Source organism: Artemia franciscana, chromosome 13, assembly GCF_032884065.1.
Source record: "Artemia franciscana chromosome 13, ASM3288406v1, whole genome shotgun sequence".
NCBI lineage: Eukaryota > Metazoa > Arthropoda > Branchiopoda > Anostraca > Artemiidae > Artemia > Artemia franciscana.
This window is the reverse complement of record NC_088875.1, coordinates 23,634,603-23,660,963: the sequence shown is the minus strand read 5'-3', so window position 1 is coordinate 23,660,963 and position 26,361 is coordinate 23,634,603. Positions and strand designations below refer to the sequence as shown.

The 26,361-nt window shown below is 33.6% G+C and overlaps 3 protein-coding genes and 1 long non-coding RNA gene across 4 annotated transcripts in view; 2 read left to right on the top strand and 2 right to left on the bottom strand.

Annotated features, from left to right (window-relative positions):
• Nucleotides 1-26,361, top strand: part of LOC136034680 (uncharacterized) — a 285,081-nt gene that overhangs the window by 27,435 nt on the left and 231,285 nt on the right. The window lies entirely within an intron of this gene.
• The window catches only part of LOC136034686 (uncharacterized), a 45,371-nt gene continuing 30,658 nt past the window's right edge, over nt 11,649-26,361 (bottom strand). The window contains exons 2-3 of the long non-coding RNA XR_010619233.1: nt 15,304-15,477; nt 11,649-11,705 (exon numbers count right to left, since the gene is read on the bottom strand). This is a non-coding gene — a long non-coding RNA (uncharacterized LOC136034686). The remainder of the gene's footprint in view (nt 11,706-15,303; nt 15,478-26,361) is intronic.
• LOC136034682 (uncharacterized) lies at nt 18,700-22,987 on the top strand. Its single transcript, XM_065716005.1, has 4 exons — nt 18,700-19,024; nt 20,582-20,758; nt 21,252-21,353; nt 22,534-22,987. Exons 1-4 carry the CDS (start codon nt 18,871-18,873, stop codon nt 22,887-22,889), a joined length of 789 nt encoding a protein of 262 aa, XP_065572077.1. The 5' UTR covers nt 18,700-18,870; the 3' UTR covers nt 22,890-22,987.
• LOC136035096 (uncharacterized) lies at nt 23,029-26,064 on the bottom strand. Its single transcript, XM_065716679.1, has 2 exons — nt 25,887-26,064; nt 23,029-24,205 (listed from the first exon to the last, which is right to left on the bottom strand). Exons 1-2 carry the CDS (start codon nt 25,994-25,996, stop codon nt 23,062-23,064), a joined length of 1,254 nt encoding a protein of 417 aa, XP_065572751.1. The 5' UTR covers nt 25,997-26,064; the 3' UTR covers nt 23,029-23,061.

Here is a 26,361-nt window from a genome sequence, read left to right as displayed (position 1 = left end):
AATCTGCTGACCAATATTGGCGCTGATGCGTGTTTCCGTCTTGGTGCGCACCATGGTCTCATCCGGTTTTTTCATTGAATGATTGTCAGTTGTTGTTTTGTTGTATTTTCTTTATATTTTGCATTATCTTTATATCTTTTTCTTTCATACTCCACTATCTTAAACTTGTACAGTGGGTTACAAATAAATTATTATTATATCCTTACTCTTTACAATAACTTCCTGCATTTCAATAGTCAGCTCTTAAAATCGAATTCGGTCTTTGGAAGTAAGGAGGAACTTTCTGCATCCTAGATTGGATCTTCTTGATTCAAACTGGTCAAATGATTTATGACTAGTTGCATGAATTTATTCGGATTTGATTTACTTTTAAAAAAAAACTATCACTAAGTAATATATTTTTCTCCTTCCTTAGTTGGAATTCATTTAAAGGGAAAGACGAAGCACAACGTATGGTTAGTACATTTAACCAAAGATATTTTGCCATATTTTACTCTACAGACGACAGAGATATTGTAGCACTTTCCAGGAATATCGACATAATAGCCTTTTTTCGGAAGAAAGCAATAAATTTTGATAACAAAACTAAATAAAAAGTCAGGAATTAATCCCACTTCGAGTAGGGTTTGTTGTAAAAACAACCAGTATTAATAAAAAGTTATATAAAAGCTGTAGTAAGTACTTTTAACGATAATACAAAATCTGCTTCACAATTCAGAATTGAAGTATGATTTATTCTGTCAGAATGAGTTCAAACATCGCCAAGAAGATTAAATAATAAGAGACATCAACTATTGATACCGTGATAAATGAGTCTTGAAATAAGGTAGTTATTTAGCAAGAGATAAGATACTGAAGATTATGAATGTGATTCTCATTCTAAAAGAGATTTACTTTAAAAGACTTACTTACTTTTAAAAGAACACTTAGTAGTTTTAAGGCATACATTAATCAAACCTCTCTCTAAGAAAGGTAATAAGAGCTGGAAGAAGAATTAAGAGAAGAAGAATATTTCTGTAAAATGTGGAGTGCGTTCAAGCCTCCTTTATCCGACTCTTTTTGTAACTTCCTCGGATGGAATCCTTAAAAGGTAATGAAAAATTCTTATCTGGCAAATTTTGAACTAAAATGCTATAGGCAACTAAGCAAATAGTAACATTAACCACGTATACTTTGCTGTAAACACGGCTCGTTTATAAGTCCCTGAAGGTGTGTCATCTTTTGCAATTATTGCCCGTGTTCTTTGCACATAATTTTTATATTTTTGATAAGATTGTCTAATATGTGACATCACCCATCCTTACTTATTTTTTGTTTTCTATAAGGTTTGCAATTGCAGTTACCCAACGACTAATCAAGATTGTTTCAAGTATTAATCCTACTAAGCTTTAGTATCCTTTCTTTTTTATAATTTTGAAGAAAACAAGACGCTTCTCTGTCTACTGATATCCATAATTTCAGGGAGGAAGATTCTTTAGATTAACCAGATTCAAAGACCAATGAGGAGAGGACAATAAGTCTACATATATCCTGATAAAAGCATATTTTAAAGTATTACACTTTAACCTAGACAAACCTAATTACTTTGACCTTGTTCGTTTATGATTAGGCCTGTTTTTGATGGAATAAAATAAATAAAATAATAAGAATGATAACAAAATAATAGAGAAAATAATATAAAAAAATTTATAGCATAATATATACATATAAATATATACATATATATATATATATATATATATATATATATATATATATATATATATATATATATATATATATATATATATATATATATATATATATATATATATATATATATATATATATATATATATATATATATATATATATATATAAATTAACGTTTTAACGTATATAAACGTAATTAATGTAAATTAACGTATATAAATTAACATATAAATTAACGATATAAATTAACAAAGTTACAATAAATTGATATAAAATATTAAATAAAAGAGTGATAAATAATTCAAGATAAATGAACAGAGTAAAAACTAATCATAAAAAAAAAAAAAAAAAAATTATCTCAGGCGATAGTTTGCTGAGCCAGATTGTTGGCTTCATAATTCCAATATCCTTAGTCTGTTTGTAGTTTAATCAGATTATCATTTTTTTTGTACACTCTTTACACTAGATTTTTCATTCTCCACAATATTCACAGCTCTATCACCATCAACGTCTACTTTGCCAGATTTATCTGGCAGAATCACCACTTCAACTTAGTTTTCCTTATTCACGTCACGACTCACAGATATTTTAGAACTACGTTCAACTGAAGGAGGCTTAGGGAGCACCTGTTCAAAAGGAGGCTCATTCACTGCTGTCAAAGTTTGTGACTGAGGTACATCCATTGAGGTACCATCCATTTTATTGACATTTACCTTCTGACATTTGGCATTTAAAATTTTCACATTGTTTTGTATAACCTGCACTGATGAGCAAAAAATACTTGGATTCACAATTGAAAGATACTTTTGTGAAATCTGCTTATGTATTTGTGCTGGAAGCGTTGAGTCTGAGATGGATGAATGGCAGTTTGTGATATTGGACTTTTCTGTGAAGTCCCTACACTCAAAGTAACAGAGGCAGGATATAGTGGCGAAGGCCCTGGAGACTGCACTGGGGCATAAGAGCTCATTTGCTGCATTATCTAAAAGTTCAAGTTAAATAATTCAAAACAAAAATAAAGAAACAAAAGAAAAAAAATGATAATAATAAAAAAAAAATACTAATTAGCTTCATTGAACGTTGCACTTTGTTCTAGAATGATCTTTCCGGAGAATTCAAAAAAAAAATAAAGAAAAAAAAAAAATAATAATGATAAATGATCTTCCTGGAGGATTTATCCCAAAAAGTTTTTCTGTTACCTCTTTCAAAAGAAAGTTCACTAGTAGACTAAAACCTTGATAAAGGACTAGTGAAAAATATCTGACAATACCATGGACCACAAATCTAAGAATAAAAAAAAAATCATATACTATGCATACTAAAATAAAAAAGGACATATATAACACTATTAAAAGAGAAGCTGTGCGAAATATTTTTGCTGATATATGAGCTGGATATAGCGCATTTTAAACTAAAATCAGTCGTGTTTCTTCAACAATAAAACTGAAGTTAAAAGCTTTCAAAAAAAAAAAAAAAAAAAAATCAAATGCTTATTTTAAACCCGTTTTATGCCTGACTATTCAAGATTAAGAGTTTGAGTGAATAAAACACAAACGAGCAATTTACATGCTCTCAATTATGAAGCCAAAAAGTACATATATTAAGACTTAATGGAAAGATATTAATGGAAGTAAAATCACCACGAAATCTCCACCATATCCTTCTCAATAAATACATCAAATAATAACAATTGCGTTTATGTGTATGGGAACATCCATTTTTTTTTTCTTTTTTAGCCATATTATAAACGACATTTGGTTCAGGCCTTACTATTTTTCTAAAAGAATAATTAGACCTCATGCATTCAGTTTTGCAATAGAGCATTTGAGTCAAAAGGGTCAGTTAACGGGCATTAAGAAATTGATTCTTTTCGAATTCTCTCTTAACCTCACCAAAAAAAAATATTGGAGAAAACAATTCAGAAGAACAAAGGACCCTGGACTACTGTAGCCTTAACGCTATATTTCAAAAACTAATTAGCCTACTGAAAATTTACGTTTTGTCCGTGAAAATATGGAGAGATAAATGTTAAAAAGTAAATAGCATACCAAAAGAAACATTGGGAGGAGACAGGGGGTTCTGGAGTCCAAAGTCAGGAGGAGACTAGGTCCAAAACCAAATCTTGCTTGTCCTTCTCAAGCGTTATATCCCTCTCAACCTCGTATTGTAATCGAGTTGTTTTCACTATCCTGAATACAATAGCTTTGAAAGGGTCACGTGGAACTCCTTTTCTTTGAAACTTAATTACTTTTCAATTGTTTTGGGAAATTCTTGCCTTCTTTTCCACTCGTAATCAAAGTTTGACCGACAATCCATGCGCCTAACCTTGTCTCTTGCTTTTGGTTTGTTCATATTATCTTGTCAGGTTTCAGTTGAATTTTCCCAAACTAACTACTGAACCATCCGACAGAAATAGATCAAATGCGAGCATAAACAGATTTTTAGGCCAGTTGCTAGGATACCAGACCGTTCCCTTTAAACCTGATTTAATTTAAATGACTCTATTTAAATCCAAGATTATTTAAAAGAAGAATTAAACGATAAAATAAAACGATTCTATTCTATTTACATGAGTTGCTACCAGTTCGGTTCCTTTAAGCCTGAATTAATTCAAACGACGCAATCGAAAAACGACATTGGAAAATTAAAAGATTAAATAACACAACTTTATTCTGTTTACAAGCGAATTTAGTATTTGATATCTACAATTGAAGCTGAGTTTCGTCAAGATCGTCAAGATTTTTTTTACCAGAAGAAGGAGGTTCTCCTTCTTCTTCAGGAGGTTCTTGTTTATTTTTGTCTGCATGTATACCAGAACAAGATACTTTCAATTCTATCTTGATTAAATAAAAAAAACAAGTTTTTTTAACCGAAAGTAAGGAGCGACATTAAAACTTTAAACGAACAGAAATTACTCCGCGCATGAAAGGTGCTGTTTCCTCCTCAACGCCTCGCTCTTTACGCTAAAGTTTGACTCTTTCTCTCAATTTTACTTTTTAAAACAGTAAAAAACTTTAGCGCAAAGAGCGTGGCGTTAAGGAGGGAACAGTCTCTTTCATGCGCGGAATAATTCCTGTTCGTTTTAAGTTTTAATGTCGCTCCTTACTTTCAGTTAAAAAAAAAATATTTTTTTTTATTTAATTTTTGAACGTTTTTGAATTAATGCATGTTTGATTTTGGCTCTCCACACATGAACAATTAAATAACATTTGCAAATTTTTTCGGGGGGGGGGCTAAATGGCTTTATCTTAGTTTTGATAAGACGATTTTGAGGAAAAAAAGGGGTGTGGGAGAAGGCCCAGTTTCTCTCAAATTTGTTGGTTACTTCAAAAGGCAAGTAGAACTTTTAACTTTTTACGAACGTTTTCTTAGTAAAAAATATACGCAACTTACAAATTAAATTATGTAACGATCTACTATATTCTTATGTTTTATTAAGTATATGAGGGGGTTTGCCCCCTTGTTAATACCTCACTCTTTATACTAAAGCTTAAATTTTGACCCAATTCTTTAAGAATGACCCCTGAATCATAAAAGCCGTAGAATAAATAGTTGAGATTACTAAAAATGCTTTAGGGTAAAGAGCGAGGTATTTAGGAGGAGACGAATCCCTTATATGCGCAATAATTTCCGTTTATTTTAAGCTTTAATGCTGATCCTTACTTTCAGTTGAAAAAACGTTTTCATATTTATTTCTTCATTTTTTTTTAATAATGCTAGAAAACCCTGCGCTTCTTTCATGGAATTTCTTTTCCCCCATGTAAATCCTCCCACGTAGCCAACTCTCCTCAACCCCCCGACCAAAATAATCCCCCTGAAAACGTCTATGCACTTCACAATCACCATTACTGTATATAAACACTGGTCAAAGTTTGTAACTTGCAGTCCCTCCCACTGGGACTGTGGGGGAGTAAGTCATCCCCCCGAAAACATAGTTATCATGTTTTTCGACTATGTTGAACTAAATGGCTAACTCAAAATTTTGATCTGTTGACTTTGGGGAAAAATGAGCCTGGGAGCGGGACGAGGTGCCCCCCCCCCCAATTTCTTGGTCAATTAAAAAGGGCACTAGAACTTTTAATTTTCGTTAGAATGAACCCTCTCACGGCATTCTAGGACCAATGGGTCGATACAATCACCCTTGAGAAAAACAAAAAACAAACAAATAAAAACACACCCGTGATAGATCTTCTGGCAAAAAATACGAAGTTCCACATTTTTGTGGATAGGAGCTGGAAACTTCTACGGTAGGAATCTCTGATACGCTGAATGCGATGGTGTGACATTCTATGACTTTTAGGGAGTGTTTCCCCCTTTATCAATTTTCTTTTTTTTATTGTTTTTCAACAGAGAACTAACAATTAGAAACAAATAATCAATAAAAAAAAAAAAAAAATGCAACGATTCATACAAAGAAACGCTATTCGCATCTATTCATAAAATAACATATCTATTCAAAATCATTAGTTGTGGAGAAAAATAAGTTTGTTTCATTTAGTTTTTATTTTGAAGCCAACATGTTACATTATTATTATTTAAGAATTAACGACGGTTCTTGACTACTATGGTCCCTGCGTCGGCCCTGCAGTGCATTCCTGTAGCGTGATTCGATCTCTGGGTCCCGTATTACCAAGCTAAGGTCAAATCAACTGCGCCACCACAGGACCCAACATGTTACACGTTTTCCTTTTAACACAAGTTAAACCATGGCAAATACAAGAGCGCCATCTATTTCAAAACAGAGATAACTTTTTCGAGATTTTGAAGCATAGAATAACAATGTGGTGTCTTTCTTGCCATTGATAGGATTTTGCATTCCGCGTGCAATAGAATTTACTTGTAGCGTTCCGTTTTGGACATTTTGCAAGACAGCTTAAATCCTTTGTACAAAATATCCTCTTCAATGGGGACTGTTTTGCCTTGTACGTAAAATGCTGTTTAAAATTACGCCCATTTTCCGTTTCAGTTTTGTCTGTCATCCACAATCTGTTTTATTAATAAATAAGAGAAAAAAAAGAGAATATATGTTTTTGTTTCGTGAGCATACGATCTGAATATCTATTTCACAAATGATATCCAAGTTAATAACAAACAACTTAAGAATAAAAAAAATATATCTAATCTATGAAATTTAAAGTAGTTAATGCTTTCTTCGTACTTACAGCATCATGTTTCCAATCCCCATTAGTATTTTAACATATTATCCCTCCTCCTAGAGAGAAATGCAATAGGCAAGTCCGGGTGTAACGTGGCAAACACAAACTATCTTTCAGCAATTGCTACTTAGTAAACATATTTTTTTTCTGCTAAGGTAAAATCTTCTTATTCCACAAAAGAGAGCAAATAATTTAAGATTTAAATGTATTGGACTGGACGTCATACCGTTGATCTATATTAATATCCTTTTTTTAAATCCAGGTCCAAATCTTGAATTTAGGAAATTTTCATCCGAAGGTCCTCTTTGCACTTATTTAAAACTTTACTATTAAATAATTTAGCAGAATGAAATAATTATTCTGAATCTTAGCAAACTATGTCATTTTAAGATAAATCCCAAGCCTTAACTTGAAACATTTCTTTGAACTAAAATAAAACGGATTGCACAAAAAACTTAACAAGTATTTTCCAAATAGGAAAGACTTCAGCATTCTAGGTTTCAAAGGAAGTTACTTTTGATAATAACCAGAGCTGGGATAGTTCCATACTGCTGGATAATCATCAATAAAGCTCTGTATATAGAAGCCTTCTTAAACCACCATCTCCATTCTTCTTAAACCTTATTGTTTTCAATTGTTTTCACTTGTTTTTTTCTTTTGAGTGAACACGGAGGAAGAAACTTCAATTTCACGTTAGTAATTTACAATTAGTTAAAGAAAAAACAATTGTGCTTTAGCTTATGACTAATATTTGCTATTCATCTTTTTCAGGTTCTCTTTTAAGTCAGCATAAAGGAAGAAAATCAGATTCCAAGTAAGAAATGTTTTAATTATTTAAATAAAAAAACAATAGTGCTTTAGTTCGCGAATAAAATTTGATATTTCTCTTTTACAGATTCTCTTTCCAGTCAATATAAAGGAAGAAAAGTCAATTCCAAGTAAATACTTTATTAAATAAATAAATAATCTTTATTCTTTCACTTTATCACAATGCAACAACATGGGTATCGTCAAACAAAAAAAGAGAAAAACGCAAAAAGATGCAACATAAAGAACACACATGATGAGCTATCACTTCGCTTTGAGGATATTGTCGTTGTAGTGCTTCACGTAGTAAGGAACGAAGGAGTTTAAAAATCTTGTCGTTGAGTGTGCAGGCGGGCATTCTAACATTTCTTTTCTCTCTTTAAAAGTTGCCAGCCTCGTCTTGTGTGCGTGGGTCACTGAAGTAAACTGAGGCAGGATATCTCGGTGCGTTGGGGACTTCAGGATGTTAGCTCTAAACTTCATACACGTTTCGTGCCTCCTCTCATCCAGGGTTGGGAGCCTGAGTTCGCTCAAGCTTTCTTCGTAGTTTTTGTAATTTGATCCAAGAATTATTTTGCATGCTCTTGTCTGAATTGTTTCAAGCTGACTTCTGTGTTTCTCTGTGAGTGATGGGTGCCAGACAGGACAGCTGTACATGACTATGGGCATTTCATAAGTTTTGTAGCACGAAAGAAGGAGCTATTCTGTCATTCCAAACTTTCTGAGATTTGCGAAGGATTTTAGAAGACCAGCTGCTTTTGCTCTGATCTGATTGATGTGATCTCCGAACGTAAGATCGTCACTTAGTGTGATGCAGAATATTTTGACTGATTTCTTTGTTTGGAGAGGTGCAGATTCGTCAATGCTATTCTTCTTCAGGAGGTTGACACGCAACACAAAGCTTTTCTCGAGACTTAGCTGGAGCTTCACTTGATCAGCTTGATCCCGAAGCTCTGCAACCAGGGGCTCGAGTTGGTCGTGTGTTTGTGAAAGGAATCGTAGTAGATTTATTGAACAATCATCTGCGAACTTGTACCTTTGTTTATGTTGTCTTATCAGTCGGTTGATTACAATGACAAATAAGATAGAACCTAGCTTGCTTCCTTGGGCTGCTCCACATGTGATGTCTTGGAAGTTGGATGCTTCCCCGTTTTCAAGTTGTACGCTCTGTTGACGACCAGAAAGGAAACTTGCGATGATGCACAGCAGAGACTGCGAGACCTCCAGGGCACGGGCTTCATTGATAACAGTCTCGTGGTCAAGGAGATCGAAAGCTCTCACGAAATCAGAAATTATTATATCAGCAAGGGCCTCCGAAATTTCTAGGTGCTCAAGTAGATCATGAAGTAATCTGACCAGATAATGTGTTGTACTGTGCCCTCGACGAAAACCAAACTGCATAGGGTCGATTTTACGCTCTACTTCTGCTAGTAGCCACTGTAGAATAAAGTCTTCAAAGACTTTCGAGATGATGGGCGTCTTCGAAATCGGCCTAAGGTCTGACGGTGAAGTCAGTGATGTTTTCTTCGGAATAGGTGTGATAAATGCCTTTTTAAACTTATCTGGAAAAGCGCCTTCCAGTATACACTGGTTATACATCATAGCCAATGGCGTGGCAGGAAGGAGGAGCATGCGTGTATCACCCTTATAGGAATTTCGCTGGGGTAAGAGCCTTTCCTAATATCTAGGTGTTTGAGTTTTTCTTGGACCTGGGAAACTGTGATGACAGGGATGGTTTCGATCAGACCATTCTGTGGTAAAGTCTTGAGGGGAGGCTGTTGGCGGCAAATATTTGAGAAGTGGGCACTAATTATTTCTACGGTTAAATTCTTTCCTTGCTCGTCCCTCAGAATGGATTTTGACTTCTTCAGTTCCATTAACTTCTGTACAGTTGTGTGGAATTTCCTTGGATCACTGGCTGACAACTTAGGGAATATTTGGTGTCCATACAGACGCCTAGCTTGCTTTAGTAGTCTCACTACTATATTTCTCTACCGTTTATATTCATCAGAGTGGGGCTTTGTCTTGTAAAGCATGTCTCGCTCTCTCATTGCAGCTTTTATGTTCGGAGTAACCCATGGTTTGCTCTGTGCCTTAATTGTAACTCGCTTCTCAGGGAAGAATCGTTCGTACTCTCGAGTCGTTTTCTCATAGAAAAGTTTGGTCATCCTGTTTGCATTTTTGTCTTTGAAAAGGCGGAACCAGCATACCAAGTTGAGCCATTCTCTGTAGCCAATTATGCCTTCCTCTGTGAGCGGACGGTAAGTGAATTTGGTTGGTTTACTAGGTTCCACTGTTGATTTTGGTCGCAATAGAACAGTTGCGTGGTCGCTGGTTGAGAGTGGTGCTTCCGCCGAGGGATCTAAGTAGAAATCAACAAGTGTAGTGAAGATCAAATCGAGGGTGTTTTCTACCAGTGTTTTTACTTTAACTATTTGAAGAAGGGCTATAGAGCTTTCGATCCAGTTCGGCTTCAGGTCGTTGAAGTCCCCACAAAGAAAGATTCCAGCATATGGGTATTTATTTCTGATGAGGTCGCAGCTTTGTTGGAGATATTCCACTAGTTGTCGCCGGTATGGTCCTCTTGGAGGGAAATATACCGTGGCATATATCAGTGACGACACTTGACAAGGTAGGCCTTTTGGTCGTGCCCACAGCCCTGAATCTTCGATGTCATGGGTCTTTGGCACTGCGACATCCAGGATCGTTTGAGGTATGGTTTCTTTGCAGTAGAAACCGACACCGCCACCGTGCGTCATATGCTCACTTGATGCGCTGCAGCGTGGGGAAATGTAACAGGAGTACCCGTCGATAATGGCCAAAGCAGAAGACGAAATCCATGTTTCTGTCAGGCACATGACGTCAATGTCGCGATTCCTTAAGAAAACTTCCATATCTTCTGTCTTGTTGTTGAAAGAGCGAAAATTCGAAAGCGCTATTGTTGGAAAGCGGTAGGTTTGGGTTGGCTTCGTATTAAAAACTGTTTTCTTTTTCCCTCTTTCCAGGTTGCAGGAAGAAGAATTAGGAGTCTCTAGCCTTAGACCTTGAGTATTTATAGAGGTGGAGGTGGTGATGATGCATTTTGGATTTGTTTTGATTTTCTGTGGCCAGGAAAGTCCCTTTGCGGGTAGAAGGTTATGTGAGAGAGTCAATTTGGTTTGGGATTTACCTGTTTTCCTCCCTTTTTGCAGGTCGTCGTGGCGATTGTCAGATGGGTTCCGCAGGTTGCAGAACGCTGGGCTGGAACTTTGTTGGTCTTGCTCCCCATTTGACAGATTAGATGGTGGAGGTATATTTCTGCTTGTTGCTTGTATATTCACTGTTTTGTCTATGGTTCTTTGTTGCTATTGTTGTGTAAACTTTATAAATATTAAGTAAGAATTTCGTGTGATAGTGAAAATTATCTGAATAATGTTTCAAAAGATATTACATGTTTAACAGAAGCGTAAATTACTATGGGCCAGGGGGGCAACTGACTCCTCCAGCCCTAGTTTGCTCTCTCCTCCCACCTGAAATTTATTTTCTAGTAATAATCTTGTAATAAGTAAGCCTGTATAATTCATGCATCCAGAGAAACAGGTTAGTTTTCTTTAGTATATCCTTGCTTTTATGGTGTTATTCCAAAGCTTAGAAAAATGTCAAGTGTCACCCAATACCAGATGACACTGATATCCTAAAGACTTAACCGCGTTAGCTACTTGTCCCACCACACTTACTCCGTAATTTACTGGTAAAACTAACTGGAGTTTAAAATCAATAAGCATGCAACATAATGCTTCAAAAGATATTACATGTGATGTGAAAAATTGGCCCCAACTTTGCCCCCCCCCTCTCCCCCAATATTTTGAAAAATTACAACTCTGATGATTGAGATCTAATGAAAAACCTGGATCTCAGTTATCAGCGTTCTCATATTCAATTATTTTATTCTTCATGTTCTAGAAATAGAAAAACGGGTTATTATAAACATTGTCCCGAACTGCTTTATCTTTTGTCTTTGATAATTTACTTCGTCCAATTCAATCAACAGCCAATTCACAAGCATTTGACCTAAAATGATGATTAGTATGAAAAAAATCTTTCACAGTTTACGCATATTGTCAAATAATTACCCTGTCAAAAGAGGGAACGAATTTTTTTTCAAAGTTTTTTGTTTCGGAAAAAAACTAAATTAGATAAAACTTGTAAATTTGAACCTGCTATGCATTGAGTGGAAAGTCAATAATTTGTAATTTCAGATCCTGATTTGAAGAGCAGCCAACTTTAAACTACTTTACTTTAAATCCCCGAACTTTAAAAAATATACTTGACTAGTAAAACCCCCAGTTATTTAGGGGTTTTCCATAATTTTATAACGTTTCCGAAGAAATAAGCCGTTGGGAGGTGTATTAGAGCAAGAGTTATAATTATGTAGAATAACACATCTATTATAAATAAGAGTAATATAATTGAAATCTTATTAGTTGTGGTGAAAAATATTATAGCAAACATATTGCATTATATTTTTTCGTTTTAATGCAAATTAGGACATTATGTAATGGTCCCAACAGTGGATGCATCAACGCCATCTATTTCAAAACAAAGGCAACTTCAAGGTTTACCTTTGAAAGTGGACTGTATATGAATAGACACTCTACATCAGCAAATAGATTAGAAATGGAGTTATTGAAAAACATCCATTAAATATAATTTTCTGAATGAAAACAGAAGTTATTGAAAAAAAAAATTGGACTTGATGCTTTTCATAATAAGATTTGTAATATAACTAGATAGGTTAAATCGATAAAAGATTGATGACTGAAGTCGGTTGGGAGTAAGGTGGGTGGGCTATATCCTCTGGGAATTATTACTTCTAATATCTAGTCGATGCTCAATTAATTCTCCAAATTCTCTTCTTTGCAACTGAAATACCTAATAAGCACGAATAACTTCCCATTCTATAGAGGTTTCAAGCTCTTATCTGCAAAAATGTACAATTTTTAATTTTTTACCAGAAGAAAGATCACAGATGTGTTTTTTCTCAGAGATGATCGTACCAAACCAATAGTCCTAAAACATCAGGAGAGGGCTCATTTGAAAGGCAATTAAAGTTTCTAGTTTTTTTTTTCATGTGACCATCACACGTCTCTTTTTTCTCAAAAATCATTCGATCAAAATTTTGAGATATCCATTTGTTCAGTATAGCTTTAAGGTTACAAAACTACATGCACATATAAGCGGTATCAGCCTATACTCTTTCTATGGTTATCAGTTTTAATAAGCAGTACTAGGAGACCAAACTTCAATTTGTGAGAGGAATTTCAGACATAAAATTACATTCAGTGTACCACTCCCCCACCCCTCCGAAAATGTATACCCCGAACACCCTGAAACACAAAAGAAAACTTTTGTGTAATTTTATCAGATTTCCATTTAAGGAATGGAAAAAGAAACCTAAAGTACAGTGTAATTACTGGGACACCAGGAAAAATTTTGAAAATGATCTTTTTTTAAATTTTCATGGATAAAATTTGTCCCGCCCTTCACAAATTTTGATAGGCATCAGTCTCATCGTTTCTTTAAAAAATAAGATCTAAAGGAAACATTTTTCTCCCAATATATTTCTGTTCATTACTGACAATTTACTAAAAAATGCTTCAACAAAATAAGTTTTTTAAGGAAAAGTAAAGAATTCCATTAAACTAAAAATAAGCATAATTACAATCAAATAATCTACCAAGCGTAAAATCACCACAAATCAGCATCAACAAATAAATAAAACCCAAAACGAACAGAAAATTCTTAGCTGGTACAGCAAAATGTTTTGTATATGTTTGAAATAAAATTAATCTAATCTAAAAAAAAAAAAAATCTACAAACCCTACGCCTACTCAAGACCAGAATATAATTTGCTCTTTACTGAAAAAATTAAATGTTTTCACTTTGATAACTTTAATAAATAGAAAATTATTAAAATTATAAACAATATATATGAGCATATGTATATTAAACTGACAAAACATATTCTTTTGTATTTTTTCATCAGAGAGCAAATTATGTTCTGTCCTTGAGAAGGCATAGGGGTCGTATGAGATGTCGGGAGGGGGGGGGCTTAGGCACAGACCAGAGAAAAATTATTTTGCCTCTTCCCTCCGAAAGTGAAATCAAAGCGTAATTTTTCATTCAAATTAGAAGGTAGCAGCATCTTTTTATTAGAACTAAGCAGAATCATAACGGCTTAGCCAAACAACCATTACAAAAAATATAATGTATAATATTCCTATTTTTTAGTATTCAAATTATTTTTTCAGTTTCAATCTGTTTAATATGAAACAATTATCAGAAACTAATTCGGGAATTAGAAACAACATGAAAAAGCGTTACAAGAAACCAAAAATAGATTCTGAAAAGACCTGAAATTGCATTGTCACAATATATTCGTAAATCCTAATTTAAGCTGAAGATTGAGGGATATGTCAACAGCTAAAGACGGCAAAAAACTTGTGAATCCATTTCGTATCATTATCAAAAGGTATATAAGAAATAGACATAAAAAAGGAAGAACAAAATCATGTGCGATGGTCACTAACCTCAATTTCCATGATTTTAATGATATGAGGGTAGTTCTGATAATCATTTTCCAACATGAATGTACACTCCAGCACTAAAAAATTCAACCAATCAAAATGTTTGCCATCTCAGGCCACTGGTAACAATTATTTAGTACTATCCCTCAGAAGGAAAGTAGCAGAACGTTTTGTTACATTATTTTTCAAACAGTAACTCCTGTTATAATCATAGACAGAAAAAAGTTAGGACAACTTATTTAAAAAAAAAAATCTTTTTCAATAACGAGAATACAACACAAAAATTAATTAAGGAAGCTAAAATTATAAATAGCTATAAAAGAGGAGTCTAATGCAAAATATTTACCTAAATTTGAATTTTATGCGTTCAAGTTGTATTTTGTATACAGAATCCAATTATAAAGCACAAGTAGCATTGAAATAAAAACATATATTCCCCCCTGGGCCCATTTTAGGTCTATTGTACTTGAAAACATCAATTTTCTAAGATCTTTCTTTTGGTTGTGTCAAATCTCCGTAAATATGTCAAAACTTTCTGTAAAAACCACGGAATTAAAACCCTTTCAACTTTCTAGCAATAAGCTAAAATAGATAGACCAGAAAAAAAAATGTTGTTCTGCAAAACATTAAAAACAGCTTTTGCCATCTGGACCAATTTTGCGTCTAAGCCTACCTTGATACCAAAATCTTCTAAGGTTTTTCTTTTATTAATTTAAAATTGATATCGCTCATAAGATTCCAAATTTTTCATCCATAGGGTCTTAGCTGTGAACAAAATTAAAAAAAAGTTCTGAATGCCTTCAAGAAAACAAACTTTAAGAGTCAAAGAACAAATTCTGTACAGAAATAAAGCTTTTGGTATTCACTATTCATACTAGTAAACTTAGGACTAACAAAGTACTGGACCTTTAAATTGTTCTCACTAGCAATTAAACAACTTAAATGGCTAAAACTAATAAAGCTGACTTTTCTCATGAACAATTAAAGCAAGATATTCTAATTTCTGATATACTCTTTTCATTTTAATTTAATTTGGGCCAATATTGGAAATCACTGGAAAAGAATAGACATAATAAACATACAATCATATGAATACTGAAGATCTAAATATCGTTTTGAACAAAGGTTTAATTACAAGGAACGATAATTTCAACTTTAAATCCTCAAGATGCGACCATTATTGGAGAAAGCAAAGCAGCGATTGGTCTCTTCCAACTACAATTCGCAACTGCAACTTCACCTGGATATTTTTAGAACTGGGAAAGAGAAGTCCATATTTAGTTGTAAGGTTAAGCCTCTTGCGCCAATACTCTATCCTAATAAGACTCTAAGCAAGACAAGTGAAAGTTTAGCAGCAACATCTTAAAATCCTGAGACAGATACAAAAAATCAATCTTTCTAAGAAAAAAACACTGTAAGCCAAATACAATTCACAACTGCAATTTCACCTGGATATTTTTAGATCTGGGAAAGAGAAGTCCATATTTAGTTGTAAGTTTAAGCCTCTTGCGCCAATACTCTATCCTAATAAGACTCTAAGCAAGACTAGTGAAAATTTAGCAGCACAATCTCAAAATCCTGAGACTGATATAAGAAATCAATCTTTCTCAAAAGAATAAAAATAAAATAAATCACTGTACAGAAATATAGAGAAAACTTGACATGGAGTGGTACAACAAACTTATCATTCAAAAGCCAAATGCTCTCTCATTGGCTAATTAATTCCATCACAATTTATCAGCAACCATTTCAATCATAAAGGTGGGCCATGAACCAGGACAAGGGCTCAAAGTTATAAAGAGTTGCTCATTTTTGATAGGATTATTTCCGAATAAACCTAGTCTTGATAAATATTTTGAACTGACGATTTTAATGGTTATTTTCCAAGGGTATTTTAAATTTTTCGTAAGACATGGAATTAAAAAAAAAAATTAAGCATTCTCTCCCTTCTTAACACAAATGAGAAAATTATGCAAACTATGTTCTATGTCTAAAAACTAATTAATTAACTGGAAGCAGTCCTGCATGATTGACCAGCCCTGAGCACCTATGACTCAAAATTACAAAAACAAGCAATGTTGAAGCTGAGTCAATAGTAACAGAATATTGGAAGACAGCTTTATAGAACAGAAATTACGAGATCTAGTGACCTTTTCAGGAGCTGGAATGGTAACATGGTAACAAAATAATACATATATTAAAGGCAAACTTACAACTCTCAGGTAGACACAACACATTAGTAGAAGAAACCAAAAGAATCAAAACAAAAAGAAAGTAATAATAACTAAATCATAAACATATGGCATAAAAATATACAACTCTTAACTGCATGCAATGCAGCAGTAGCTGGTACCAAGGATGATTAGCTGTCTTTGTATTATGTTTTTATTCATTGAAAAACAGTTTCTTTGGGGCCAGCTACTCCAAGCCTCTGAACAATCCTAAAATTTTGTAACCATTGAGGAAATTGAAGCAGATATTTAGCTAACCTGAAGAAAAAGGAGTGAACTATTCTGTTATCACATTTGGTAAAATATTTCCCAAAAATGACAACATACAGAATGTGGGGAAGGGTAAATGAATTAAAAAGAGGTGCAAGGATATGTCAATTGAAGCACAATTCCACAGAAACTATGGATGAATAAGCATGGGCAATTCTACAAAAAGCTTGAGTCATCAGAAGTTGTCAAGTGCAAGAGAGAGAGAGAGAGAGAGTTGGACTGATTGGAAGGCCAGGATATGTGATATTTTCTACTGGCTGAACTATAGAGGAACGAAGAGCTATTGATGGAACAGGGCTGCTTTTACACCAGTTCAAAACTAGGAGCCTGTATTTCCCTATGTCAAATTCAAGACCAAAATATAGGTAATCATCTTGCAGATTCAAAAATTCCAGAAAGTTGTTCTATAGTTCAGCTGATATTAAAGGTATCATCAGTATATGACACATGAGAAGCATTATTCCATAGAAAATGCAGGAAAATGGAAACCATTAAGTCCCTTTAAAAAATTTCTTGAAATTTCTTTGAAACTTGCTTCAGAAATTTGACAAGCAACCCTATGAGTATCCTAAATGAAATTGGAGATGAGGCCTTGGACTTAGACATGCCAGTAAACCCCTCTAAATGCATGATAATGCCAATTTGTTTCCACAAATCCTTACCCTATTTTCTTAATCCTATCCCTCCTGAAATTTCTGGGTTCTCATTTAAACTATTTTGCATCACAATTTCTTCAAATTTAAAGTGGGATATCCACATTAAAGACGTTATCCATAGAGCTAATGTATCTATCGCCCTCCTTAAGCTTGTAAATAAATTTAGCATCCCCCTTCCCACTCTTTAAGGATTTACACATCTTATGTCTGCCTGCATCTCGAATATACTAATCCAGTTTGGCACCGGGGTATCTCTTGCATAGAATTGAAAAAAAACTAAATCAATCCAAAAAAGAATCTTGCAAATAATTTTCAAAGAAGGCAAAGTGCCATACTCTCTGCTCCCAGCTTAACCCTTGAGTGTAAGGGGTTTTCTTGTGCCTCTGTTTTCCAAAAGAAATGCAATAACAAACCCTCAGATGGCAAGTATTTTCCCCAAACGTCACTCTCCCATCCAGATTACAGCCGTCTCAAGCTGTTTCTGAGCCCATCCCTATTTTGCCCCCCATTTTCTGCTTTACTTCCAGATATGAAAAAACTTTGGTCCCCTTCATCAGAGATAAAATGAATAAAATATCCCACTAGTTTCTCTCTTTTGTTTATTGTCTGATGATACTACCTAGGTTGTTGCACTTATTTGCTTATTAGTTTTTATCTTTTTAAATGAATTATTATAGTTTAATTACTGACTCATAAACGATTATTCAGTGATTTTTCTTTTCGTTGTTGTTTTTAACATTTTTCCCAGTTTTAGTACAACCATCTGATTTGTAGACTCCAAAGTCCAAATTTGGCCCTATGTGGGTCTGTGATAGATTTTTTTGAAATAAATATTTTATTTTATCTAAGCTGGATGTAATAGGTTGGAGATGTTACAGTGTTGTGAGATTGTATATATTTTCTGATCTGTCATAAGTTCTGTATTCTGTCCCTATTCCTTAAAGGAGAATTCTGCTTGCATGGCACCATAGTGCCACCAGTCTGGCCCTTTGACAAGTTTTTCTAACTGGAACCATGGCAGTAAATGGCATTGCAGGGTGACTATGAAGTATGCCATCCCTTGGGAATATGAAAACCTAGTAAACATTACAGTATTTGCAAAAGATTCTGATTGAAGGATAATTCTTCTAGGTTTTGTTTGTTTTGATATGGTTTTTATGGGCTCAAAAACATCTTCCTAGCAAAGTTATCTATTATGGGCTGCCTCTCCATAGCAGTATATTGTGTGTAAGCGTGAACATATAATGACTTTGAAGTAATAGGCTTGAGATTGCTTGAGGAACTGAAGCTCCCAGAGACTTCTTGCTGTCCAGTTCTAATGCCGGATGCACATTGGTTTTTCGTCCCGTTCACATTGGCACGAAAAACCCGTTTAATTTACTTTACACTTTCACTTAGTTCACTTAACTTAGGCTTTTTTCAAAGTTGAACTTTTTTCAACTTATAAGTGATTACTTATAAGTGAGACTTTTATTTCAGAAAAGCTTTGAAAATGTCTTCAGTTGAACATTTGATAATTGATTTTATTAGCTCTAGGCCCTATTTGTATAATCCAAAAAATGACAATTATAAGGATAGGCATCTCAAAATCAATTCATGGGAGAGTTTCTCAAATCAGCTGGCAAGTCAAGGAATGGTAATCTCAGGTAGGCCTAGACCTTGGATTGAATAAATAAGTTAGATAGAAGTGTAAATCTTTTCAGGCTTAGGAAGGATAGACACTCTCGCAACAGTTTATGAAGGTTGTGTGATCTTTAATCAATGAAAATGCTAATAGGCTATTAAAAGCTTTGCTTATAGGCTATTGTTATTTGATGGGTTCACATGTTAGACAATGCAACTATCTGACTTCCTTTTCCCTAGCACTTGCTATATTGTTTATTATTATTAAAGGAATCTACAGCCTAGTAAGGTACAGTAGATTGTTCAGGGGATTTTTAATGGTCTCTGGCAGGTAGCCTACAATAGAAAAACAATAGGAGTTGTCTTTTGTTGTAGGATTTCGACAAGTCTCTGGATTAAATGAATAAGTAACTAGGAACAATTTGATCTACCATACATCAAATCAGATGGCAAGTCAAGGACTATTAATCTCAGGTAGGCATAGACCTTGGTTTGGCTAAATAAGTTAAACAGAAATAAGTCTTTTCAGGCTTAGGAAGGATAGATCCTCTTGCATTAGTATATGAAGGTAGTGTGATCTTAATCAATAGAAATGCTAGTTGGCTATTAGATGCTTTGCTTGTAGGCCATTGTTATTTGGTGGGTTCACCTTGTAGACTATACAACTGTCTGGCTTCCTTTGCCCTTGCAATATATTTTTTTATCAATATTGTTATTATTATTAAGGGAAATCTTTAGTTAGATTCCAAAAGATATTTAATGGTTACTGGCATGAAGCCCAAATAGAAAACAATAGGAGCCACATTTTTTTGTAGGGTTTTGACAAGTTTCAGGATTGAATGAATATAAACTAGGAAAAATTTGACTTGTTACACACCTCCTTCAGTTTTAATAGACTAGTTTAAACTAGCTTATTTTTACTTAATGATAAATTTTTTTAGGTACCAGTGATCAGTGTATCATCAAATTGCAACTTTAATTGGTAGTTTTGATTTTTTCATTTGCTGGAGGCAAAAGTTTTGACATTTCAGTCAGTATCACTTACTATTCTTTTCTTTTCCCTTAATTGTATTAGATAAAATTCTTTCATAAAAAGTAAAAGGACATAAAAGGTCTTTCAAAGAAAACTGCCAGAAATTTTTAATTTTTGAAATCCATGGGGAAATGCAAAGATGTAGTGGTAGATATAAAAGATGCAGTTTTTCATAATATAATGGTGATATTGATGCTTTACTGAATTTTAGATAAAACATGGCAAAAAAATGTTTTGTAATGCTTCATGATTTTGTTAAAAATTTAGAAACTATTGTTAAAGGACTGTAGTTCAAGCAAGAATAATTAAATTTGCTTCTTTTATTTGGAGGGTGGGGAGAGGGAGCTAAATTTAAAACTTGTTGGGCTTGCATGGAAAAGGAATGGACCCCCTTTCTTGTTTGGGACTGTGTAATCATCAATTTTAGAAGTGACATGACAAAGTTAAAAAAAGAAAAAGATATGAAAAAGCTAAAAATGAAAAATCTCCTTCAACTAAAATAATTTCCATAAAATTTATCAAAACTTCATTTACTTCTTTTTTGCAGTTACTGAGCTTCAAAAAAAATGGGTCAGTCTGAGAGAGCGATATGTCCGACTGAAGAAAATTTCAAAACTGCCAAGTGGTTCTGCAGCTTTGAAGACAAAGGCAGCAAACCAGGAGTTTATTCAAAGAATGGATTTTTTAAGAGATGTTATCATTGATAGGAGCAGAAAAACCATTGGTATGGAATTGTACATATAAACTGAAAAAAAATATATATATATATATATATATATATATATATTTATATATATTATATATATTTATTAACAAGGAATCAAATGGCAGCCATCACAGATTAGTTTACAGTTTGTATGTCCTAAATAATATGTGTTTGTATATGCTAAGTAACAATTATAAAAGGTATTGCTTCATTTTAATTTGAATATCTGTGTTATAAGAATTGGTTGATTGGCACTATAATTGTTGTTTAAAGGCTTAAGACTTATGCAACCTGAACACAAAACTAATGTTGACATTGAAAAATAACATATCAATGAATGTAAAACTCGATTATCAAAAGAGTTTGTATCTATGAAATTTAACCTGGATTGTCAAAAATTAAATTAAGAATAATAATGTGATGTTATGTGAATATATCATGGTAATTTTTTACTTCAAGAAAACCCTTCATATTAATTTCCAGCCTTGTTTCTAAGAATAATTTGTTTTAGGTAACTGTGTATCTTCATTGCCTGTCATCAATGTAATCGAACAGCAAATAACAGAAGATTACTCTGAAGAAATTGATTTTGATATTACTCATAGTCCTTCAGGTTGGTCCTTATTATTTATACAACAAAAATTTAAAACTTGATATATTATGGAAACAATAGTATTCCAATACTAATATTGGAAATACTGGTAGCATTATTCTAAGTTCAAGATCGAAAATAATGAAGTGTTTAAACGTATTGAATTTCTAATTAGTATTTGGGATACATTTTCAATGTAAATTGACCTGGAATGGGAGGAGTCCCTAGCCCCAAAAACTTTCAACTATACAATTATCAGAAAGTGTACAATTACTTTTGGTCCAAAAGAAAATGAGATTTGCAATTATTGACATAAACATAAATGTTAAATTTATGTTCGGTATTTATGAGAAATATGATTATTATTAATTAACTCAAGGGGGGGCTTTGGCCCCAAGATTTTTATGGCACTTGGTATTCACCAAATGACATACAGCGATTGCAATTTCTGTCAGTTTGTCAGTCTTGGTTTTGCTAGTTTGGGCACTTCCAGATAAACTAGGACAATAAAATTTGGCAGGCGTATCAGGGACCAGACAAGATTAAATTGAAATAGTCTCTTCCCCGATTCGACCATCTGGCGAGGAGTGGGAAGACAGTTAGTTTGGAAAATTAGAAAAAATGAGGTATTCTTAACTTACAAACGGGTGATTGGATCTTAATGAAATTTTAAATTTAGCAGGATATAGTGTCTCAGAACTTTTATTTTAAATCTCGACCGGATCCGGTGGCATTGGGGGAGTTGGAGGGGGAAACCTGAAATCTTGGAAAATGCTTAGAGTGGAGAGGTTTGGATGAAACCTGGTGGGAAGAATCTCTTGGCTCTTCCAACCTCCTCTCACGTGCCATATGAGCTCTCAGCTCTTATTGTCTTAGTTTCTTGTTTTTAGGAGTTGTTACTTTTGTCTTAACAGTTTTATCTTCTGTTTTAAAAACATTGCTGCTATTTTTGTTGAGTTTGTGTTAAATCGATCTTCAGTCCCAATTTGAATTACTTTCTTAGCATGGTATAAGTATATGCTCTTCCCTTATATAAAAGAACTGGCATCAAAACTATTTGTATGTTAACTATATAATCTAAATAAATAAAATAAAATAGAGCTCTTCTGTTCAGTAACTTGTCCCTCGTTTTTGCAGAACAGAATCATAAACTATAGTACAAACCTTCATCCATCAAACATTAATGTATTCTATTTTCCAGAATTTCGCTGTGTGTCCCAAGAAGAAGCCAATTCAGAAGAATTGCTAATCGAAACGGAATCTCCACAGGCATCCACTTCAATTGCTCCAGATGAGCACTTCCAAACTTATAAAAACGTTCAAAAAAGAAACCGAACCAAAACAGAGGGAAGTACTTCATCTGCAACTGATGAAGCAATTCTCTCATACCTGAGTGAAAAACAAAAAAGGGATAAAAATAAAGTTATAACTATGGATGAAGACCAGCATTTTCTAATGTCACTTGTATCATTCATGAAGGATATACCAGCTGAGGAGAAACTGCAGTGTCGCATGAAAATCATGAATGCTATACTAGAACATACCAAAAAACGTTGAAATATGTTTTATCTTTTTCACTTTAAGCCAATATTTGATTTTTTTTGTTATTATATTTTGATCTTTAGTCATTTCATATTAAATGCTTTCTCTCTATATATATATATTCAGGATATCTATATATACAAATAGTGTATGATATGTTTACATGCATATTTATTTATAAATCAAGTCACAATATGCCTCTCAATGCTTTTTCTCGCTGCCAAGGAACAGCACCCTCTACAGATAAGAAATAATCCATTAGTCTATTTCTAAGATCTTGATTTGTTCTGGAAGAATTGTTGCTCCCAACTCTGCCAAGCTGAGAAATCCCACTTCCTATTGATAGCTCTTGAATATCAGTTGGGGCTCCTCTAGTTGAAATAATGAAATTGTGTAAACATACAGAAGCAATGATTATTGCTTTTACTTTTTCAGGCTGTGCTAGTATTTCAGTTCGGAAAATTCTGAACCTCTGCACAAGTATACCAAACGTATTTTCAATTAGGCGCCGAGCTGTGGATAATCGGTAATTGAAAATTTTTTGTGCTTCTGAGAGTCTATTTCCAGGAAAAGGTCTCATTATATAACTACACAATGGAAAGGCTTCATCAGCAACAAAAAAAAATGGAAAATTTTCTGTTGTTCCAGGCAATGGAAGTGAATCAGGAAGCTTTATTTTCCCAGTGTCTATGCCTTTCCCAAGATCTGACCTGGCAAATACACCCCCATCACTCTCACTTCCAAAAGCTCCAACATCTACATAAATAAACTTGTAATTAGCATCACATGCAGCTAAAAGTATAAGGCTAAAATAATTTTTATAATTGTAAAATTGAGACCCAGACTTGTATGGGCACTGAATTCGCACATGTTTACCATCTAAGGCACCAATGCAATTTGGCAAAAAACATTTTGCCCTAAAAGTTTCACTGACACTTTTCAATGTATCTGATTGAGGCTCTTGCAGATACATTGGACTTAAAACTTCATATATTGCTATCATTGTATCTGATAATATCTGTGAAACTGTTGAGTGACCAACACGAAATTCATAATGGAGAGCTGCCATTGACATACCAGTACCCAGATATCTTAGTGTCAAAGCAAGCTTCAGTTCTGGAGAGATTGCCTTTCTAAAATTGGTGTTTTTTTTTGTTATAAAAGGCCTCACTAAACTAAGCAATTCAACATACTCTGACTTTGTTAATCTTACAAAATTTAAAAATTTCTCTTCATCGTCTCTCATAAGTAAGTCATTAAGCAGTGTCAGGTGGCCTTTCACAGTCCTCTCCCTTTCTTGTAGAATTGGATGTACCCATAGTCTTTTCTTCCTAAAAAGTAAATATATAAATTATAAACAAATTAAAGTAATATTCCTTTCATATTATAGTTTAAGCAAAAGACTGTTTGACTGGTCAATTCAGCTGTAACACAAACATAAAAATTTGAATTCAATTAGTACTTGTCAAAGAAACCAATGCTTTAAAACTATTTTGGTAATAACTGAAAATTAAAGGAAAGTAAAGAGTAATGTTAAGGCTTAGAACAATTAGAACTGCATAAATAGAAAATGGACACTGTGATTAAAATTTTATGCCAATGCATTTTACCAATCATTTTCACAAACCATGTGTACAAAAATTGTTAAGTTCTTCAAAATATATGCCAATGTTAGAATTTACCTGGATACCTGACTGACTGACCATATTTCGAACATTAATACAAAAAGTATAATTCAATCCTACTTTCCCTCACTATTTCTACCAACCAGGGCATTGAAGCATCCCAATTAAACACCCTATTTCTACCTGGGATTTTGTTCATGTTTCCATTTCCTAGGATACAGACTATATACATATATAGCCTAGGCTATATATATTTATATATATATATATATATATATATATATATATATATATATATATATATATATATATATATATATATATATATATATATATGTATATATATATATATATATATATATGGTAAAATTCTAGTTTAGTGACTTCTTGCTATCTCGGAAAGAGGTTGAGTTAGGAAAATGAAACTTTCAGGGATTTGTCTACAGACTAAAGTATGTCCTGGGAAGGTATTTTGAAGTGCCTACCTCCACTCACTCTCCCTCAAAAGTGTCCTGACCTTTGATGACCTTTAAAAATATGTGCTATAAAAGTGAAACCTTGCAAAATAGATCTTCTGCTTGAATGAAGTACAACAAAATTGTTTTCAGCTTGACAACTTTGTTCAATCCCAATTTATAAGGTTTTAAAGATATGCAAATACATTTCCAAAATTTTGAAAAAAAAACCATTGATATGGCTCAGAATTTTATTCAAATAACAGTTTCATTTTCAGAACTAGTGGCAGAGAAAAAGCAACTGGTAACTGAAAATTAAGGTAAAATGTTGTTTTCTAAAAATTTTGGTAGGTATAGACCTGCTATGTAGGCAAATTTCAGGGTCCTCTTGAGTGAGAGGGATTGGAAGTAGGTACTTTAAAATACCTCCCTGGGATACCTAGCCCCTTTCCGAGATAGCAAGAAGTCACTAAACTAAAATTTTACCATGTTTTTGGTAATATGGTAAATTAGCCCTTGTGTTGGGTTGTTGCCTCTGAATTATTTGTCTTTATTATTTTTTCTATTGTTTGGTAAATGACAACTTATTGACGACATGACTGCCTGTCCATGGATTATTCTTTATGGTTGATTGTGTTTGGCTATGCTGTTTGACCTATGTGATTGAATGGATGAGTAGGGTTAAGGCCTCATTCAAGTGCTGGTCTATATTAATCACTAATTTAGGAAAACAGTCTTCCTTTTCTCCTTCTGTCCCTTTTTTTTATGTGTTTTTGCTGTTGCATTGGTGATTTATCTTTTCAAGATATATATATATATATATATATATATATATATTGCCTTCACGAGGCCATAGGCCCTATATGAAATTCAGTTAGACCAAATCATTAGTGGGTTATTCCGTTAAAACAGCATCTATGACTTTGAAATACCCTTTAATTTTCTTCTTTTGCTGCCTTAAGTGAAGAATTAGCAGCAAATCTTCATCAGAGCTACTTTCATTATCATTGACCATATAAGTGTTATCCATCCTCAATTCCATGATCCAACAATTCAAAATTTTTGCCTAGTCCTATTAGTCATTTTTCATTTTTCAATGTGAACGGCAAGATTTCAATGTGAAGAGACCTAAGTAAAATCACTTAACTTAGACTACTTAACTAAGTTAAGTGATGCCAATGTGCATCCGCTTTAAGCCAGCTGAAGCACTTGGTGTACTGTGGCTGATCAGGGGGGTCCAATATGCAATGTCCTCCTTATCTTCCAGCTTTTTTCTTTCAGGATTGAGCAGGAATGAAATAGTTTGTCTACTCTTATCTTTAGCAGATATGTATCTTTAGAACCTCTTTGGGTTGTCTTTGATGTTCAATATCAAGTTATCTTCATAGTAAGCAATGAAGTGCCTAG

Excerpts from the sequence above, each read along its gene's own strand:
- LOC136034682 (XM_065716005.1), top strand. The coding sequence starts at position 18,871 with ATGTCTTCAGTTGAACATTTGATAATTGATTTTATTAGCTCTAGGCCC. Across the intron at positions 20,759-21,251 it reads TAGGAGCAGAAAAACCATTG|GTAACTGTGTATCTTCATTG; the intron begins GTATGGAATTGT and ends AATTTGTTTTAG. Across the intron at positions 21,354-22,533 it reads TATTACTCATAGTCCTTCAG|AATTTCGCTGTGTGTCCCAA; the intron begins GTTGGTCCTTAT and ends TCTATTTTCCAG.
- LOC136035096 (XM_065716679.1), bottom strand. The coding sequence starts at position 25,996 with ATGGAATTGAGGATGGATAACACTTATATGGTCAATGATAATGAAAGT. Across the intron at positions 24,206-25,886 it reads CAAAAGAAGAAAATTAAAGG|GAAGAAAAGACTATGGGTAC; the intron begins GTATTTCAAAGT and ends TTTACTTTTTAG.